Source organism: Stereum hirsutum, assembly GCF_000264905.1.
Source record: "Stereum hirsutum FP-91666 SS1 unplaced genomic scaffold STEHIscaffold_5, whole genome shotgun sequence".
NCBI lineage: Eukaryota > Fungi > Basidiomycota > Agaricomycetes > Russulales > Stereaceae > Stereum > Stereum hirsutum.
The window spans coordinates 2,185,557-2,205,329 of NW_006763135.1; the positions used below are offsets into that span (position 1 = coordinate 2,185,557).

At 54.1% G+C, this 19,773-nt stretch overlaps 6 protein-coding genes across 6 annotated transcripts; 2 read left to right on the forward strand and 4 right to left on the reverse strand.

Annotated features, from left to right (window-relative positions):
• The first annotated feature begins 1,076 nt into the window (after positions 1 to 1,076).
• On the forward strand, positions 1,077 to 2,765 carry STEHIDRAFT_77483 (RTA1-domain-containing protein). Its single transcript, XM_007302409.1, has 4 exons — positions 1,077 to 1,330; positions 1,390 to 1,479; positions 1,551 to 1,645; positions 1,827 to 2,765. The coding sequence occupies exons 1-4, from the start codon at positions 1,114 to 1,116 to the stop codon at positions 2,520 to 2,522; spliced, it is 1,098 nt and encodes a 365-aa protein (XP_007302471.1). The 5' UTR covers positions 1,077 to 1,113; the 3' UTR covers positions 2,523 to 2,765.
• A 169-nt stretch (positions 2,766 to 2,934) lies between these two features.
• STEHIDRAFT_138760 (uncharacterized protein) lies at positions 2,935 to 5,430 on the reverse strand (the record flags this gene model as incomplete). The annotated part of the gene is made up of 2 exons (XM_007302996.1): positions 2,935 to 4,013; positions 4,100 to 5,430. The coding sequence occupies 2 exons, from the start codon at positions 5,428 to 5,430 to the stop codon at positions 3,284 to 3,286; spliced, it is 2,061 nt and encodes a 686-aa protein (XP_007303058.1). The 3' UTR covers positions 2,935 to 3,283.
• A 337-nt stretch (positions 5,431 to 5,767) lies between these two features.
• STEHIDRAFT_155811 (uncharacterized protein) lies at positions 5,768 to 6,535 on the forward strand (the record flags this gene model as incomplete). Its single annotated transcript, XM_007302997.1, has 1 exon — positions 5,768 to 6,535. One exon carries the CDS (start codon positions 5,768 to 5,770, stop codon positions 6,533 to 6,535), a length of 768 nt encoding a protein of 255 aa, XP_007303059.1.
• Positions 6,536 to 7,380: 845 nt separating this feature from the next.
• On the reverse strand, positions 7,381 to 11,398 carry STEHIDRAFT_54308 (RNB-domain-containing protein; the record flags this gene model as incomplete). Its single annotated transcript, XM_007302261.1, has 10 exons — positions 7,381 to 7,473; positions 7,537 to 8,460; positions 8,519 to 8,620; positions 8,681 to 8,954; positions 9,009 to 9,383; positions 9,436 to 9,593; positions 9,648 to 9,978; positions 10,033 to 10,675; positions 10,741 to 11,146; positions 11,243 to 11,398. The coding sequence occupies 10 exons, from the start codon at positions 11,396 to 11,398 to the stop codon at positions 7,381 to 7,383; spliced, it is 3,462 nt and encodes a 1,153-aa protein (XP_007302323.1).
• A 1,372-nt stretch (positions 11,399 to 12,770) lies between these two features.
• Positions 12,771 to 16,115, reverse strand: STEHIDRAFT_95675 (mitochondrial NAD-dependent isocitrate dehydrogenase subunit 2 precursor). The gene is made up of 18 exons (XM_007302998.1): positions 15,983 to 16,115; positions 15,714 to 15,891; positions 15,531 to 15,652; positions 15,319 to 15,471; positions 14,731 to 15,259; positions 14,609 to 14,671; positions 14,517 to 14,550; positions 14,408 to 14,460; positions 14,237 to 14,348; positions 14,166 to 14,183; positions 13,939 to 14,108; positions 13,741 to 13,874; positions 13,584 to 13,686; positions 13,386 to 13,517; positions 13,285 to 13,333; positions 13,173 to 13,227; positions 13,069 to 13,120; positions 12,771 to 13,011 (listed from the first exon to the last, which is right to left on the reverse strand). Exons 5-18 carry the CDS (start codon positions 14,782 to 14,784, stop codon positions 12,913 to 12,915), a joined length of 1,128 nt encoding a protein of 375 aa, XP_007303060.1. The 5' UTR covers positions 14,785 to 15,259; positions 15,319 to 15,471; positions 15,531 to 15,652; positions 15,714 to 15,891; positions 15,983 to 16,115; the 3' UTR covers positions 12,771 to 12,912.
• Positions 16,116 to 16,385: 270 nt separating this feature from the next.
• Positions 16,386 to 19,768, reverse strand: STEHIDRAFT_95677 (uncharacterized protein). Its single transcript, XM_007302999.1, has 11 exons — positions 19,551 to 19,768; positions 19,460 to 19,496; positions 19,368 to 19,394; positions 18,998 to 19,309; positions 18,660 to 18,943; positions 18,389 to 18,597; positions 18,268 to 18,338; positions 18,108 to 18,218; positions 18,013 to 18,053; positions 17,165 to 17,958; positions 16,386 to 17,098 (listed from the first exon to the last, which is right to left on the reverse strand). Exons 1-11 carry the CDS (start codon positions 19,655 to 19,657, stop codon positions 16,593 to 16,595), a joined length of 2,499 nt encoding a protein of 832 aa, XP_007303061.1. The 5' UTR covers positions 19,658 to 19,768; the 3' UTR covers positions 16,386 to 16,592.
• Positions 19,769 to 19,773: the final 5 nt, after the last annotated feature.

Sequence of the window (19,773 nt, forward strand, 5' to 3'; positions counted from 1 at the left end):
CCTCCGTTCGATGTCAATCAGACCGGTTGTTCTTTATCAGGAATTTCGAGTTGTCCAGCCGCGGAGAGTTTTCATGGATCCTTCTATTAATGCTGTGTATATGTATTGTATTATGACGGTCTGCATGTTCTTTTCCTGGTGTGTTTCTGGCATTTGAGGAGATGGAACACATTCGTTTGCTTGGGCCCCTTCATAAAACAAGACAGCGCGTTACCACACATGCACCAAGAGGCCCGAGCGCCGCTCAACCGAAACTTGTATTGTGAACTGCCTGGTAAAAAAAATAGAAATCGTGCCACCCTCCCCTCCAAGCGAGGTTGCTGCAGACGAAGTCTGCGCTCCCCCAGTAAGTATCATGACTTGGGCGCCCACAAATCGTACAGCTCCTTATCCGCAGGGTCAAAGCACGTCACCAGCGTAGGATCTCCTCGGATTGTAATTTTATATACCCAACTACAGCAGCCGTGTCAGTCAATGTGCGCACGCACCGAGTGACAAAGGGGGATGACGAAGTGTGTATCTATTCTGGCTGTTTTGATCTTATTCTTGTAGTTCACGCTGCAGGAGATCATAATGGACCAATGGGTCAGGATGCACACGCTACCGTAAAAGAGGCAGAATTCTCTCGCTCCTCGGTGATTTGTGAATGGTCCGACACTTGCGCCACTTCGTGTTTGCTCTTTGCCTCTAGTGAGTTCCCATCGGCGGCGAACCGGTCTGCTGTAAGCTTGGGCTTTAGAAGCCTTGCAGCGAGGAAGATGAAGAGGACGATGTTCTTGCCAACTTGTTGTACTGTGCTCAGACTGAGCCAGCACTGCTGTTTCGCTTTGCATCCGAGAAGAGGATGTGGCCGAATTCCGCAAGAGTTTCCCCACTGATCGACGCGGGTTAGTGCCGGCGGATAAGATGCTCCCACGGCCATCTCGGAGGGGTTCAATGTGAGACGCGCGCAAGGCACGCCGATTGCCCAGTTTATTGCTGCCAACCTCGATGAGCGCCATAACATCCCATCGCACGATGCAGCCCGTCGTGCTCTCCTCATCTTACTATAGTACCCCCATCTACTCTACCTCCATCCCATTTCTCCTACTCCCGTAGGTCTCCGTCACCGCCATGGTCCTGTCCGCGCTACCATGCGCAACTAGTAGCACTCACAGGCTCCTCACCCTGGCCTCCGTGCTTGCTTTCCTGGCTGCTGTTGCCCCCACCGTATCGGCAGCAAGCCACGGCGACATCCCATGTCCCGCTGACCCATTCGCGGATCCTAGAAATGACCCTTGTAATGGCTTGCGCTATATCGCCTCGAACGCACTTACCGCCGTTGCTTTCAGTGAGTATCTCCTCGTGCCTCGACGAAATGTGCGCTGACGGTGTTTTCCATCTTTTCAGCTTTGATCGTCCTCTCAGGTCTCATACAAGTGTACAGCATGTTCAGATGGGGCGCAAAATGGATGCTGTGCATGGTCATCGGCGAATTCGGTGCGCACACCCTTCTCGTTCTCCGTGATGCGCCTTACTGAATATTCGGGATGGTGCTTGTACTTCTGCAGCATTTGCTCTTGGTATCGGTTGTCGATTCGGTCTCACGCTCCAACCCGACTCGAAAGCAATATATATCGTCGAATATCTCTTTGTCGTCCTCTCGGTAAGCGCCCACCCTTCATCATTCCTCCCTTCCGCCACCATCCCTCCCTTTCTCCGCCTCCTTTGAATCCCTCAATCTCTCCCCGCCGCGGCAACTCCTTTTGTATCATGAATACCCACATCCGTACTGACATCCATTCCTCCCGCCCCGCCCATCTCATCTCATCTCGTCGACGCCACAGCCCTGCGCCTTCATCGCAGCAGACTACATCCTCCTCGGCCGTCTAGCCCGCCACCTCCACTGCGAACACCACCTCTTCGTCCCCGCCAACCGCGTCATGGCCATCTTCCTCACCTCCGACGTAATAACCTTCCTCATCCAAGCCGCGGGAGGCGGCATCTCCATCGGCGCCAACGACACGAAAGGCGCAAAACTAGGCTCGAACGTCTTTCTCGCAGGACTCGCGATCCAGCTCCTTTCGTTCTTACTGTTCACGTGCCTCTTTATCGTTTTTGTGTGGAGGGTGAGGAAATACGAGAGGGAGGTGTGGGGGATGGATGGGGGGAGGAAGTGGTGGAGGGATTGGAGGGCGCTGGCTGTGGCTGTTGCGTTTAGTTGTGTCGGGATCCTCATCCGTTCAGTTTACCGTACAGTCGAACTCTCCCAAGGTTTCGAAGGCGCGATCGCCACCAATGAAGGTTTCTTCTACGGACTCGATACCCTCCCGCTCTGGATCGCAGTCGTCGTATATTGTCCGTTCTGGCCGGGGAGGTTCATCCCCACGTTCTCGTCCGTGTCCGTGTCCGCGCCTGCGCCTATGCTGGTGAACGACGAGGAACGCGAGGGGAGGGAGAGTAGTGGGACTGTACGGGTTGAGAACGAGAATGAGGAGAAGGGGAAGGGAGAGGAGGGGTCGAGAGAAGGCGGGGTGGTTTGATTTTGATTTTGATGTCTGAGCGTGAGTTTTGGGGGGTTCGTGTGCTCGTGTGCTCGTGAATTACAGTATTCGGGCTGGGTAACGGTTGTCTAGATGGTTTTGCGTGATACTTTACGAATTGCATGGATATTTGGGATATACTTATACGACTATCTTTTTGACTCTGCCCTCACTGTCGCATATGACATGCTTTGTTGTAGGACCTAGCCTCTGTCATTACCACGCATTACATGGCATTTCTTGGCACATTACCTCCAGTCCTTATCCGGTCAACTGCAAAGAAGAGTCGCTACAGTCCGTTGTCCACGGTGGTGATTCGACGTCATATAGCTACAAGGATATAAAATCTCTCGGACCAACAAACCAAACCGATCCAAAGAGACTAAGAACGCGAGCAGGGGCGATAACTTATAATTAACAGAGGCGATATCATGATGGTGATATGGATGTGGAAAAGAGGGTTTAGAGGTATAGATACATAAGGGAGGATGATAATTATACAAGAGTGTGTCAGTGTGCGATCAAAACCAGTTGCGGCGGATGCGTTCTATATAGACAATTACGATGGAGGACATGACGGGTGTAAGAGAGAGATGTTATGAACAAATAGAGAGACAAAAAAGGTATTGATCATGAGGTGAGTGGTGGACATGACAAACAAACCGAACAAACAAAGAAAAGTGAAAATCGTAACCCGAAACCGAAACCGAAACCAAGAACGAACTCAATGCTCATACCCGGGTCCTCGACCGCAACAGAAATCACAACCGATTCCCAATCCCAGGCCGTCCCCGAATCGTCGCCCCAGCAGACCCGCCGCTGACACTCTGCCCCTGCCCTTGCCCCTGTCCATGTCCTTGCGCATTTCCTTGACCATGCCCCTGTCCCTGTGCCCTCTCCCTCTCCCTCGACGCCAACCTCTTCTGCAAATCGCTCCGACTAGGATTCGGAGCCACAGACCCCGACCCCGTCGAATCCCTTACACCACCCTGCGTCTGAGTTCTCGTCTCGTTTATGATCGACCCTGAACCCGATCCCGAACCCGTCGAGCTCATCGAATCCACAACCGCAATCGCCACCACCGACGCACCCTCCAAACTCGTCGCGCTACCCCGTCCAGGTCCAAGTCCAAGTCCAAGTCCGTGTCCAAGTGCAGGCGATGCAGCCCTCCCCGCACTCGTATTCGTATGCCCGCTCCTGACCGACCCAGACGCCGAGCTCGCGCTCAGACCCCTCCCATGCCCATGTCCCTGTGATATCGGAGGCAACCTCGTCCTCAATTCATCGACGCACAGTTTATGCAGCTCGTCCAGCCCAAGATATCGCGCTTCGTCCCGGAGAGCGACGAGGAGTTCGAGACGGGCGGTGGTGTATGTATTGAGTTGGACGGCGTGTGGGAGGGCTGGAGTCGTTAGCTGGGGTTGATGGTCTGTGCCGGATGATGTGGAGGGGAGGGGAGGGGTGCGGAGGTAGGTGAGGATGTGATCGTACCTAGAAGAAAGGAAAGACGAAGGTATGGTTAGAACAGTGTGTGGAAGAGGTGAATGGGATAGAGAAAATGGCGAGATTAAACTCACGTCGCGCTGGGCCGATCGAGGAATATATGGATGTTGTATGAAGTCTGGGGGAGCAGACCCGAGGCGGTGAGGTGATTCTGGAACAAGGAGTTGAAGGCCGTATCCCCGTCTTCTTCTTCCAGATCCGCATCACTGGCCAGTTCCGTCGCGTCATCTGCACCATGCCCATGTCCATTTCCATTTCCATTTCCATCCACACTGGTGTGCGTACTATACTGCGACTCACTTCTCACCGACCTCCCAGTCGACTCCCTCACCATCTGGAACCGCGAAGGCGAGCGGAAGAGCGAGGAGAGATAGGTAGAGAGATGGGAAGGACGGGAGAGGAGCGTCGTGAGCGTCGTTCGGTGTGTGGCCGTGCATGTCTCGAGCGTGACGATCACTTTGGACTTGTCGATCGCGTGGGAGGGTACGGTGGAGAGGAGGATGGCGTTGAATGGGGGTGCGGGATGGGTCATGGCGAGATGAGCTGGGAGGGGAGGGACGGGCGGGAAGGAGGAGAGGATCGGAGAGGTGGCTGAGTGTTTCATAGCCGGGCGCGAAGGAGGATGTTGTGCTTGTACTTGAGCTCTTGACGGTGCTGAGGATGCTGAAGCAGCTGCAGTCGGAGCAAGTGCAGGTGGTGGAGGTGGAGGTCGACTAGGCGGCGAAGTTCTAGTTCGCGGGGGCAGATCCTTAATCGAACCCAGAGCAGACGTGCTCTTCGAGAGCGGAAGCGGTGGTAATGGAGGACTCTCAGGCTGAGAACTACTGCTATTACGACGCCTTGTAGCAACTCGAATACTACTACCGTTCACTTCACTCTGAGACTGAGACTGCGAATGGTGGTCACTTTGAGAATGGTGAACGTGGATCTCTTCCGACTCGCTTTCCTCCTCCTCGATGAGGTCTTCTTCAGGACCAGACTCGTAATCGGGTGTCACCCCAGAACCGGCTAGAGCCTCTTGAGGGGTTCTCACAACCAATGCGCCAGTGCCCAGTGCCCCACTCCTGGAATAGTTCCCCAGCAGGCCGAGGTCATGGGCGAGTTTGGGTTCAGAGATGCGGACGGGCTTGCTGGCGGCATAGGGGCCAACATGGGATCCATTGGAGGATGTACGGGAGAGCCAGCTGGACAGAGAGGGACGTCTACCGTGGCCGTGGCCATGTCCATGCGCATGGGCTGAGGTCTTGAGTGGGGGAGTAGGAGACATGGGTGGAGAACGAGAAGGGACGTAGTAACTCTGGGCAGGCGGTGAGAGGGAGCGGGGGAGGGAGTAGGAGACTGGAGGGGGAGATTTCGGCGGAAGAGAGTTGGCGGTAGATAACTTTGTGCGGTGCGTGGGCTGCATGCTGCAAGCGCGTGCGGGAGGGCGTACAACTGTGATCAGCGCACTGTGCGCGGCGGTGCTGGAGATCGTGGTGGTGGTAAAGCAGAGAAGAGCAGAGAGAAGGCAAAGGCGGCTGGGCGGGCTGTCCACTTATTATAATAAAGGCGGCCATTGCGCGAAAGACACGAAAAGTGTATTGTCGCCAGACACGGAAGGTCGAAACAAACGCTTTTTGTCTTGCGTCCTTTGCCTGCCTTACCCGGCCTTCCCACGAGTCAATCCTTGTTGTTCTGCGCCGGAGAGCCGGGCCTCGTGTTTTGGCCGTGCTGCCGTTTGAATAATATATCGAGGTACAGGTATGGAGGAGACCACGACGGCGAAGTACGTGCACTCGCTCGCGTTTGCTCTACACCCGATATCGCCAGCTCTCGCGGCATGCCACGCATCCAGAGCACGCCTCCTACGTCCCCCGACCCTTCACTCAGACTCAGCACGCCGTTCCTACCCACCCTCGTCATGTCCCCGCTGTGGCATCTTTCTCCTTGACGGAACAGGCCAAGTACGATCGGTACATTCATCCACGAGTACAAGGAAGAGGAAGAGGAATGGAAAGGGATCTAGTTCGTCTTCTGCTGGGCGGTTCAGCGAAATTACCTGCTCCTCGTGCGGTCATGTCGAACGAACGCCTCGGCCTGTGGGCAATGCAGCGCTCTTCCCTAAAGTGAGACGGAGAGCACCGTCTGCTGCTAGTGGATTTGATTCTGCCCGTACAATCGCACCGATACCGCAATCATCACGACCGACTGCAGCGGCGATCGCAGTATCAAACCCTCCTCTCATGCATACCTCTTCTCCCTCTCCCTCTACCCCTTCCCACCAACAACCACCTCCATCAATCCCACCACCACCACCACCATCAACAACACATACCCGCCCCCAGAGCTCAACGCCACAACCACCTCAACCACCACCACCACCGCCACCAACAACAACAACAAAGAAAGCCCGAGCGAAGAAGAGATCCGGTCTTCAGGAATTATTGGCCCGGAACAAAGAGAAGCAGACAGGAAACAAGGAGGGTGATGGACCAGGATCTGGGCTGGCTTCGTTCTTGAGTAGTCTCTGAGTAGCTGGGATCCTATGTCTATGTATAACCATTTATTTTGGAACGGCATACAAAATGTACTGGAATCGTGGGATGAAGGTTATGGATCATTGTAAGTTTAACCTCCCTTCATCGACTTGTTCACCCTGGACACAACAACGAGCACCACAACACACGCAAGATCGAAAAGTAAAAGACAAGCGCAAAAGTTGTCATTTCGAACTAAGTTACTACTACTGCTGCAACTCATGTGCAAGGGGACGTTGACAGCCTTATAGCTAACTACATGTTGTTGTTGTTGTACAAAGTAAGTAACCAAACGACCGACGACCGAACGCAACCCTCCACCAGTCTATGAGTCGGTGAGAGAGCGAGGAGGTAGAGAGGTGGTCGGTGAGGCAGAAAGCGACGACGAGGAACGGATGGTGAAAACGCATCGACAAAGAACTCGGGCAGGACAGGGCAGGGAAATGTTCCAACGCAGCGGTGATTGAGTCACGGACAAGGACATTTGAGGGAGTAAAAAGAGAAGGAGAAAAAGAAGATTCCGGTACAGCGCATACGTATCCATCCGATGAGACTTGGGAAGAGAAGCGGGGCATGTATCGAAAGGGGAGGGCATATAAAGAACAAGAAAAATGACGGGGGCGTGATAGAACGGTGTGAATGCGCGAGTTATATCGCGCTTGGAGGGAAGGAGATCAGTCTGGAGAGGAGCGAGAAAGGGTCGATATGCATAGGCGAAAGAGAAAGGTTAATAGTACAAAGGGGAAACAGCGCGAGCCAGGGTCTTTGGGACAAAAATAGAAAACAGGAGGACAGAGACATCAAGAGGCAGGGAGCACGTCAAATGACAGCGAGGTAGATCACTGCTTCCTGATCTTCTCCTCAGAGTACGGGTTGACGCTGTATACCTTGATGACGGGTGGGCTCTTGGTCAGATCAGCAGTGACGATAACCTGGAGAGACAAGTTATATGAGCAAACACATAGAGGATGGATATCGAATATATAAGGACGTACCGGAACTGTCATCAACTCATTGATCTCCTGAATCTTGTGTCCAGCCGCGGAAGTCTTCAATCCCTCAAACTCAGGCATCACCTTCGCCTTGCTTAACATCCTCTGCTTCGACTCCTCCTCCGACTCGAGCGTCTCCTTATTGTCCCTACCCAACACGATCTCATCATCACCATCGTCCTCGTCGAACAGCGCCTGCTCGTCATGGACACCGCGAGAAGCGACCTCCATCTTCAAAGCATGCTGCTCCGCAGTCTGCTTGACCTTCTTCAGATGCTCGTCGTCGCTGTTCTCCGCAAGCCAGCTGATGACATCGCGATCGGACCAGTAGATCTGGAGGGCGTGCGAGTGCTCATCATAGACGTGGTTGTCGATCGGCATCTGGTCCACGTGCACACGCTTCTCGATACCGAACTCGGGAATGAGAACATCGAACGCGGCATCGAGCACGCCGACAACCTTGGCTTGACGAACGACGGGTCCGTAACGAGTTGTAAGATCCGAGATCAAGACGCAGAGGTACAAGTGGGCGGACTGCTCCTGAGCGAGCTTCGCCGAGTCCCTCTTGATGTTGCACTGCTGGGTGACCTTCGCCACCGCGTCGCGGTCCATGGTGAACTTAGTGTCGGCTCCAGCACCCTGCAGAACGGCCTCCAACTGGCGGTGGACCAACACATCGGCGTAGCGACGAATGGGAGAAGTGAAATGGGTGTAGAGCGGAACGTTGAGTGCATAATGATGGTATTTCGCGATGTCGAGCATGCCGGCACAGAAGTACTTGGCGGTATGGGTGGCCTTGTACGAGAGGAGCTGGAGGAGACGGCGAGCCGTGGGGTCTTCGATGGAGTTGAAAGAGCGCATGATAGCACCCGAAGAAGAGACGTCCATCGTGTAGCCGAGGCGAGCGGCACGTTCAGCGAGCATGTTCTAGTATAATGGCCCAATTAGCAAGATGTATAAAGTTGGATTGAATGTGTTCACGAACGAGTCTACGCTCCATGGGAATGTCATGACGCCTGAGAAGGGCCTGCTCGGGAAGGTTAACAGCAATTTGTTGAGCAACAGTGCAGTTGGTCAACAGCATGAACTGTGAGAATCAACCAGCTAGTCAGAAAAGAGCAGTTGAAAGAAATGTGAATAGACAAACCTCCTCCACAAGCTCATGAGCGTCGAAACGAGCATACTGCGAGCAGTCGATAGGGAGACCATCTGCCCCGAGCTTGAAGGTAAGGCGAGGCGACTCAAGAGCAAGAGCGCCGTTTTCGAAACGACGAGTGCGCAGCTCTTTGGCGAGATCGTTCAAAGCCTTGATATCGTGCTCGATGGCCGAAGCGTCGTGCTCAGGAATAACGACGACATCACCCAAAGGCTTGCCCTCAATCACGTCCTGAGCATTGTTGTACGTGAGCTTGGCGGCGGACCTATAGCACATTCAAATCAGCGCATGTAGTGAAGAGGAACGAGGACAAACGTACTTGATAATGGTCTTGCCGAACCACTTCTTGGTGACCCGCGCGTCCTTAGTCATGGTCAGGACAACGGAGAACGCCAGGCGATCGACTCCGGGGACAAGACTGCATAACTCTTCGCTCAACGCAGGCGGAAGCATAGAGACAGCGCGTTGAACGAGGTAAACACTGGTGGCACGCTTACGAGCATCGCGGTCGAGAGCGGTGTTGGGCTTGACAAAGTGAGTGACATCGGCGATGTGGATACCGACGTCGTATGTGCCATCCTCGTTGAGAGAGACAGACAAAGCGTCATCGAGATCCTTGGCAGTGTCGGGGTCGATGGTAAAAATGCGCTCCTTACGGAGGTCCTTGCGAACCTCGACTTCCCTTTCGGGAATGCTAATACCACGTTCATTAGCATGGTACGCAAAGAAGACAGACCATGACTGACCTCCAGGGCATTGGCGGCAGGCACTTCATGACGCTCTCGGAGAAGTCCTCGTTGGGGAAGTTGCAGTCCTTGAGCAGAGCGCTGGTCTCGACCTCAATGTCACCGATAGGACCGAGTTCCTCGACCAACGTTCCGAAAGGATGCAGAGAACTGATGGGCTATTGGACAACATATGAGACGTGTGTGACTGGGGAGGCATATTGAAAACGTACGTGGCGCTTGATGCAAGCAACAAACAGCTTGTTGACGTAGGCATCGGAGTTCTGAACGAAGTCGGGAGGTGCTTGCTCGGTAGGGATAGCGATCAGCGGTACACGCTTGTCCGTAGGCTTGAACCAGACAATCTTGGGGCGTTCAATAGCCCTGCGGGGTTCATCGCCCTTGTCACCTTCCCTCTCGCGACGCTCCGCCTCCTGCTTCTCCTTCGTAGCAGCAGAAGAGGGGCGCAAGAGACCCAGAGTACCCGAGAACAATTGGCCGGGCATACGCTCTACGACCGCTACGACGTGGCCAGCGAACTGGGGCTTGACTTCGTCCGTCACTCTGGATAAAAGGTGTGTCAGAACTGGGACCATGACGAGTGTGGTGAAGACTTACTCTTCGTCTTCGAACAGCGTCAGGGCCTGACCCTCAACCTCGACATCGTCCTTCTTCTTGTCGTTCTTCCTGTTTGCGGCCGTCTTCGTCTCATACGCGGCATTCTCTTCCTTTTTCCTCTTCTTCTCCTCCTTCTCCTTCTTCGTCCCCCAGACCTCATCGACGTCGAGCAACTCTACGGCGACGATATCACCCTCAAGGGCACGGTTACGATCCTTAGATCCGCAAATATAAATGTCGGCATCCAAAACCTCTGTCGAGACATACGCGTCGGACCGGTTACGCTTGTTGACGCGCAAGATACCAACGACGAGCTTGCCCGTCGCGAGGAGCGGGGGCAGAGATGCCTGAGGAAGATAGGGAGCAAAAAGCGACTTGCGCTGAGGTTGGTTAGATTGCTGCTGGAGTTGGGACTGGAATTGTTGCTGTTGCTGCTGAAGAATGTTAATGCCGCCGAGACCGAGACCCATCATGTTGGCCGCCATCATGTTGGGCAGCATGTTAGGGAAGCTGAACGAGGGCATCTTCTGGTGGTGGCCGCCCGCAGCAGCGCGGAACTGCTGAAGACTCTGCAACTGCGCCTGAGCTTGTGCGAGATCGGCGGTGAACGCGTTACCCTGTTGAATGCCACCAACGCCGCCGTCTGGAGGGATAAGAGGGTAACTTCAGTGTGTGCCTGGCGAAAAGTGAAGTGAATAGAACACGTACTAAGCCTCCAACTGGAGTCAGCCCTAGAAGCCTGGCGGGAGTGGCCACCAAACCCGGGGGGAGGCGCGAACCCGTCTTCGAAGCCATCAGGCAAACCGTTGAAGCTGATGGAGCCCATACCAGGCTGTCCGCCGCTCTTGTTGACAACATTGACGCTGTGCCTCCTGCCGTGTCCGCGAGGAAGGCCTTGGGGCTGGCCGTCGAGCCCAAGGTTGACGTTGCCCAAGCCAAGTTGGCCCATGAGACCCTGCTGGCTGCCAATGCTCCCCATGGCACCGGTGTTCATGCCCATGGGGACGGTGCTGTGAACGCGACGATGAGCGGCCGCGCGGTTGGGAACAAGTCCGGGCGTCTGGAAGGACATGACTTGGTTCGAGGCGAGCTGCTGCTGGTAAAGAGCCTGTTGCTGGCGCTGAAGATTCTCGATCTCGTTCTGGATGGCGATCTGAAAGGACATTGTTAAGCGCATATCTTTACGGAAGAAATCCGAATGGTACGCAACCTGTTCCGCCATGATACCTCTAATTTCACCGCCGCTCTCGGTGCGCCTATGGCCCTGTTCCTGCTCGCCGAAGTTTTGGAAATTCGGCTGCTGTTGCTGCTGTTGCTGCTGAGGGAACTGGAAGTTCGCGTCCTCCTCGCTGATAGCAGGGCCCATAGGAGAGTTCGAGCTTGTGCGACGGCGAGCACCGAACATGAAGTTCGGCGCGAGCTGGGGACGGCCAGAGGGACCCAAGATATCACTCTGCTGCTGTTGATGCTGTTGCTCCTGTTGCTGAGCAGCCAAAGCGGCGAAACGCGGAGCGGTGAAGTTCTGGGACTGCGAGCGAGGATGATGGCCTTGGGTGCTATAAACATTCTCAGCGATCTCACCCTCCTCATACCCTCCGTTGTGCTCTTCGACGTCTTCCATCATGGACCCGAGGTGAGGGGCGAAGTTGTTGAAGCTGCTCGAGAGACCAGCTGTGCCGAGCGAAGCGGCCTTGCGGTGACGGGGTGGAGGCTCTTGAGCACTCTGGGCAGGAAACATGGCGGCTCCAGGTTGGAAAACAGGGGCGTTGACCGGGAGGGAAGAACCGGACGAGCTAGTAGAGATGGAGTTGTTGCTCGGCATGCTGCCGGACAGGCCGAAGGACTGGGTAGGAGGTGACGTGGAGGTCTTCAAGTCGGCTATGACGCGCTGAAGAGAGGACAGCGCGTCGCTCGATTCTGCGGAGGGGAGACCTGAGGTAGGGGACTGCGAGGCGGAGCCGTTCCCGCCCTGGCGGTTACCTTGCGCGGAGGACGTAGACTTGCGGTGAACGTTACGGTTTGCACCACCACCGCCACCACCTGGAGGCTTACCGCGCTGCTGCTGCTGCTGGTCGTTCCTCTTGTTGTCCTTCTTGCCGGAGGACTCGTTTCCGGAATCGGCAGCGCCGCTCTGGGGTTTTCTGTTGGAGGACTGGGAGTTGGGTCTGTTAGGGGTTCCTTGGGAGGCCGGACCGCCAGTGGGAGGTTTGGAGACGGATGGGTTTCGACGAGGAGCATTACGGTTGTTTGCCGAGCCGTTGGAGGCGGGGCGTTTGTCGTCCTTCTTGGGCGCGTTTTGTCGTTGGGATGTGTCGTCGGTCATTTCGTTCGTAAGACAGCGATTGTGCAAAGAGTGGGTTTGGGTGTGTTTTTCGACTGTTTTTCGGCTTTATTTGTTTCTTGAGAGACTGTTAAAAACGATGGAAGACTGGGACGAGACACGAGGCGTGATTAGTAGGTTGCACAGGAGGGGCTGCGCGCGGCCGGTTAGGAACGGAGGCTACCTGAGAGTTGGAAGGGTGGCTGGCGTTGTGGATGTGGACGGCTTTGCCCTGTAGGGCCTGTGGGGGGTGTACGGAGTGGTTGCCTGGGGTAGGCGTGGAAGGATAACTTTGCTTATCGTCGTCAAGAGCGAAGAGGCGAAGCAAGCCGCCGTCCGTCTCCACCGTCAATCATTTTGTCGCGTTCCGCCGTTCTCACGCCCCTCGCCTACCCCTTACAGTAACACGACCTTTTGTCCTGCTCACACTAGTGTTTTTACATACATGGGTATTGCTCAGGCACTCGCTAGCTCTCTATGTACGTAGCGTAAAAAGCCGTCCATTTTTGAGCGTAAAGTAGAATGTATCTAGCCCACTCGCAGACCCGCCCTCCTCGCAATTACGGCTTGCCCAACCTCGCAATGATCGCGCTCGTGTACTCCTTCGTCGACGACTTGCCACCGAGATCACCAGTGATGGTCTTACCCTCAGCGATGGTCTAACACAGCAATTGTCAGTAACCCGTGTATAAGCTGTCAACTCCATACAAGCTTACCGTCAAGGCGGCCTTCTCAATGGTATCGGCGTGCTGGTTGAGGTTCATATGCCTGCAAGCGCAAGTCAGGACGTGTCCTCTTCGACCTCTAGGGAAACACATACCTCAACATCATCAGCGAGGAGAGCAAGAGCGCGGTGGGGTTGGCAAGGCCCTTGCCTGATTGAGACGGGCTATATTAGTGTTATTCGGGTATGACTGACACGAACAACGTACCAGCGATGTCGGGTGCCGAACCATGGACTGCCTCGAAGATGGATGCATCCTACAAGACGTGTTAGTGACAGTAGCACGTACACCGTAAATAACCGTCTTACCCGTCCGATGTTACCCGAAGGCGTCAGTCCGAGACCACCAATCAAGCCTGCGCACATGTCGGAAAGAATATCACCGTACAAGTTGGGCATGACCATGACCCGGTCGGCGTAAGGCGCAGGGTTTTGCGTGATCTACTTTTGGCGTCAGCCTCTTTGCCCAAAAAATTAATTGCCGGAAAGGCTCGGGAGGAAGCGAACCTGGAGGCAGACACGGTCAAGCAAGTCCTCGTCGTAGGTGACTTCAGGGAAGTCATTGGCGACTTGACGGCAAGCAGACAAGAACATGCCGTCAGACATTTTCCTAGTTGGCCGGTCAGTTTGGCGTAGCAATCAATGTCATGACTTGTGCACATACATGATGTTCGCCTTGTGCACGGCGGTAACACGCTTCCTGCCGCTGCCCTGAGCGTAGTGGAACGCATAACGTGCAACACGCTCAGACGCCTCCCAAGTGATGAGCTTGATGGACTGCACAACACCGTCGACAATCTGTATACAACAGACTGGTCAAAAACGCGTCCTATCGAACTCAATAGTAGGAACTATGATCCACCTCGTGCTCGATACCAGAATACTCTCCCTCAGTGTTCTCACGAATGAGCACAGTGTTGACATCGTCATAGGGAGTCTTGAAACCCTTGATGGAGACGCAAGGTCGGACGTTGGCGAACAAGTTGAAGGTTCGGCGAAGAGTCAAGTTGAGCGAGACGTGTCCCTTGCCGACTGTGACGGTACTCAACACGAGAACGGGTTATCTAGGAAGCGGACGATGGAACGTACTGGGGGTAGCCAATGGACCTGATACGAGTTAGGTGAGGGGAATCATGTTGAGCGAGAACGAGGAGACGTACCTTTGAGCGCCACAGTGTTCTTCTTCACAGAGTTGATGGCTGCGTCCGGAATCACGGTCTTGCCACCCTTCAGGATGGGGGCCACGCTGACTTCTTCCCATTGAATTGGGACCTAAAGAGAACAAACGAGATGTAGCTCCTTGCACCACTTTAAGAGCTGAATACACGTACACCGGCAGCATCATAGATGGTCTTCACGGATTCACTAATTTCGGGTCCAATGCCTACGGGACGTTTAGCTATTTGCTTCAACTCCTTTAGTTCAGAGGCAATTGCGCACCGTCTCCGGGAATCAGAGTGACCGTATATTTGCCCTATAGACCGCAGATATGTTACTTCACGCTTAGGTTGTTATACGAGTCTGGTACTCACGTTACTGCCCTTTTGACCTGCAAAAGCAGCGGTAGGTGCCGCAGAGGCATACCGTCTAAGAGACTGGATGGAGTCTACTTGTAAGTCTAGGTTCCGACCAGGTTAGTGTAGCGCTGTCTGACCTGGTTGAAAGCAACGCGCTGAGTGGCGCCAGCGAGAGAGCGAGAGGCAAGCATAGCGAGGAGAGTACGTAGGGACGGCGAAGGGATGCTGCAAAGCTGAAGGAGAAAAGTGAGGTTGACCGGAAGCTTGCCGGAGACTGACGGATCGTTCAACCGGGACCATCCTTCGCCGTCGCCGGGTCCAACTTATGCCCTCGCCACACTACTTTTGCAATCCGTCTATGTATGTCCAGAGAACGTAGCAAACCGTGTCCGAGTAGAAGAACCAAAGCGCGGGGAAATTACAGGTAGTGTACAAGATATCGGAATCCTTGACTGTTTAAGTATGTCACAAAAATCATCGAACATCATCAATCTGGCCGAGCCTGGCCCCTCCAACCCTCCAGAGCCCTGCTGAGATCTGAGAGTTGTTGTGGCCCCATGGGGCATAGCAGCGTACTTATCATCCGCTGAGCAGACCATTCAGCTGCTCCCGGTACTTCTCCATCTCTCTCTCGGCCGCCTCCTCGTCCAATGCGTCTTGTGTTGACTGCGCGCCACACCTACATCAGCATGCAACCCTCTAACCTCGAAGGAAAGGATACTCACAGGAAGCTCGGTCTGCACGCTGCCTGCCTGGCCTAACTTGCCGTCGGTGAGATCGAAGAGAACCTTATCGACTTCCGCGTCCGCTTCCTCTTCAAGCTCTTCGTCGTCATCCATCTCGAGAACATCCTCCAACATATCATCCATGATCCCGGCCTAAGACGTCCCATGAGCATTGTAACGAACGCCAGCAGTAGTAGTAGACAACAGCGCACCTTGGTCATCTCCATGCTCATCTCCCGCATGGTCTGGCTGATTTGAGGAAGCTTGATCAAGCTATTCGACAACTTCATGATCTCCGTAGACTTCTGCAACGAGCCCGTAACCTTCGACATAGCTATCCACGACACCTCGGCGTAAGAAACCCAGTCCAGAGTAATAAGTCACTGAAGACGCACCCAATTGTTGCTGCAACTGCGTGCCTATCGAGTTCAACCTCGCCTTGCTCACCGACATCCTATCCTTCTGCTTATTGCTCCGCACCACCTCCCTCGCCAATATCCTCGCAGACTTCGTGTCCCCCTTCTTCGCGAGCTGTTTCAGCGTGTTTCGCGCCTTGTTCGTCTCCACGTCAAGCTTCAGGATCACAGCACGCAATGAGAAACACGAACATAAGGACGAGTTAGATATTTAGTGACAAACGGGGCATCAGGGGGTAGAGCCCAACCTGCCTCATTTCTCGATCGAGTATTCGGCTTTCATGTCGTAGTTTCGTCTGCCATGCTCGCACTTTCTCTTCTGCAGTTGGACCGTACAGAAATCGGTTGATTGATTGCATGTAGAGGGGATCTGGGATAAGGTGGTAGAGGTACAAATGTGAATACGATTGAGTCCGCGCCGTGGACCCCTGGACTTGGCGTTGTGGCACGGTAACCGTTTGCGGACCCGACTTGCGGTGCCACAGACTCGGAGCCCGTTACTCAAAAGCTGTTACTGTAAGTTCTCCCTTACTCTTTCTCGAATTTGAGGGTGTTGCGCATCGAATGCCAGAGCAAAAAGATGGTCTACGTGGACTTATGCCTGATTTTTTTTTCTGAGTGTTGCGGTTCAGGTGCGCTGACTGGCAGAGAACAGAAATAAACATAACAAAAAGGACGAGGTCAACCAACGAGAACGGCGAAGACATGAAAAGGCATTATAGAAAGACATAAACCGACCACCATCGTACATCACAAAACACACTCAAAAACACCAATCTAGTATGGGTACACACAAAGAACATCACAAAACGGTCGTCGACTTGATATACAGAAAATAAGACAAGGCTCTGCCACCATCTACGGAGGAGGCCCACCACGAATCTCGTTCACCAAATTCTCCCAATAATTCCAGTCTGACCCGTCCAACATCGGCATCGCCGTGGGGTCGACACCAGGAGCTGTAGCGGTAGGGCCAAACCACCCGGTAAGATCACTATTCCCGAATCCTTGTCCACCCCACGGCAAACCCACCAATCCCGTCACACCGTCCACGCCCGAACCTCCAACACCAGGACCCCCGCTCACCGCACCGCTGCTGACAGAGTTATACCACGCATCCAACAAATTCTGTGCCGCTCCTGACTCGTCGTCCATCGATGGACTACCTGACTTCGACGTCTCATGTCCTTCGCTCGGCGCAGATTGTTGTTGAATGCGCTGAATAGCAGGCTGCTGCTGGTAGAAAGTGGCAGCCTTGGGCGATGTCACGTCCGCGGCCATGCGGGGAGATACCGTGGAAGTGTTGACATGGAGTGATGGGTACGACGGGGAGCCTATGGAGAAACCGAGAGGGCCCTTGGATCCTGACGGTGTTTGCATGTTCAGCAGAAGGTGGGCATCGCCCACAGGGCCTGGTGGGTGTGAAATACCGTTCTCGTGTGGAATACCATTAGTCCCCGCTTCCTCCTCTGCTTGTGAAGCTTTCATCTTCAGAAACTCGATGATTTTCAGCTCTCTCCGCGTAGTCTCGTCCATCTCCCGCAGTCCTTCGTGTTCCTTCAGGAAGAAGTCCAGTATCGCGTGCATGGTTTCCGCCTGTCGGCCTCGGGGTTCGAGGACGAGGTAGATGCCGCTGATCATGGCGCCCTGGAACTCCCTATACGCACTGTGCAACGAATCCGCGAGGTCGTTCGAAACCGTCTTCCTGAACGCTTGCCGAATCTCGAAATCTTTCTGCGCAGATTCGAAACATGCCTTGCGCGAGCGAAGGTAACGATCGGACGTGAGGCGTCGGAGGAGGTACGGCCGATGAAGACTAATGCGGACGAAGAGGACTTCGGTGATGAGGAGGAAACGATGAGATGGGATACAAGGAATAGTTTCGTCCATAGAGGTATCGGGTTGTAGAGAGAAATGTGGAGGAAGGGCATGTACGAATTTGATGAGCTCATCGTCGAGCGCTAGAACTTCCGAATAGTGACTGTGTTGTCGGACCTGCTGGAAATGGTGTACTATACGCCCAATGATCTCTGCAAGCGTATGCCGGAGGATGACGAAAGACATGCGTGTAGGTGTTGTGAGCGGCGGAGGGTTACGAATGTCAGAAAGGGAAATCTCGTCTTCGACGTTGGATGGTGGCTTGGTTGATGTGTATGCATCCTGAATAGCATTCGGCCGTCCCAGGACGAGAGCATAAGAGCGGTCTGCATGATATAGGTATGCCCTGTGAGCGAGATCATCAGTACGAAGCTGGAGGTAAGCTCTTTATTATCCCTACCATATCCGTCGTCGGTATTCGACTTGTGCAGGCTCCATACCCTGAAACCGGGATCAGCCCACAATGCAATAATTATGGAGATATTTTCTGCGCACCATGTCTGCTCCGTCTCTGTGTAGACCAAGGGCTTGTGCGGTCCGCACAGCTGCACCCAATTGACTCCAGACTTCAGTGATACGACGATCGAACGTCAGGAATCGAGCACTCTATCCTAGAGTTAGACATTTGCGAGCGATGCGTGCAAAGCCTACTGACCAAAAGCCGTGTGAGGACCATGTCCAGAGAATCTGGCTGTATGGCAGCTGCTATCAAGACGGACCGGCGGGCTGCGAAGAGTGTCAGCGATGGAGACGGCCCAATGTCACTGTCCACTGACATGCCCAATAGTATCGGAGAGAGGTGAGCCGTCGACTTCTAGCATCTCCAGCTATGTTCTCGGGTGCTAACCGCACAGCAATGGCGAGGACAACGAAAAGGAGGGGAAGGAAGCGAACGTCGTTCGGATGCGCAGCTACACCATTTTCTACCAGCGAAGCATACGACTGTCGGAAGTCTCGTTCTGATATGGGATATCGTGTCCAATTTCTGCGTGAATGAACCAGCGCAGGGTCAGTAATTACCACTTGCGACGAAAGGAGATGACGTACACTGTGTCGAAGTAGTAGTCCACAAGCACACCCATAAACCGCTGTGGAGGGAGCTCCTGGACGAGCTCTGTAATTTTATGTGGGGAGACCCCACAGTCTTGTATCAAGGTCTTCAGATTATCTGCAGCTGTTGGTTCCGAGTCCTGGCGAACCGAGTCGATGATAGAGTTGGCTGCGACGATCGCCTTTCCGTCAAGAGTGTCGGGATACAGGAGATTTCCGTTCGCATTGCTCATACTTCGACCTCGACCTCCAGCATCGGGCGTAGACACTACTTGTTGCAGCTGTGCAGATATCAGTTGAACAGAGTTTGAGAGAAGACAAAGAAATGCATTCACTTGTTCCAATACCGAAGCTGGTGCAACACTGCCCGACGCGCTGTTCCCATACCATCTTCCGCTCTGGAACGAACCGCCGTGTGGATCTTGTTCTGGAGAGTTTGAATGACCATCGTCGGCCTGGCTTGGGGACCTCGAGCGTTGGTGGTCACGAATGCTGCTCAGGGGCGAAAGTCCATTGAGAGTCGAAGCATACTGAGGGAGCGCAGTCTCGATGATGTGCTCGAGCCTTGCCAGACGAAGGTGTATATCCTGGTCCGGCTTTCCTGGGGTATAGGCCTTGCACAGTTCGGGAACCTTACGGGCGACGCACTATGGAGGTATTCGGGTCAGGAAACGTTCGGACGAGGCACGGAGAAAAATGACATACATGGGAGCATGGTATCTGGCGATCACACTGCAAGATGAACGGGAAAGATTAGATTTCGTCGGCCAAAGGAGAGAGATAAACTCGGCGCTTGCCTTTTGCTTGCGTCGATGACACTCCCCACAGGAATAGCTGTGAAAGTGCTCAGCCAAATACAAATGGTACAGTATTCCTGGCCAGACTCACCTCACTCTTGTCCTCGATTTCTTGTTGGCGCCGCTCGAGTCGTCGTCATCTTCTGTTTTCTTTCGTTTCATCGAGCCCTCTGGCGAGGGGGCGGCCGCGGGCTTCATGACTCGAGTGAGGCAAGAAATATGAGACAAAGAACGCGAATTGCAAAGTGTTATATCTGGTCAGGCCAGGGCCGATTACTGTGCATGGCGCGCCAAAATAGTTGCGGCGCGTGACT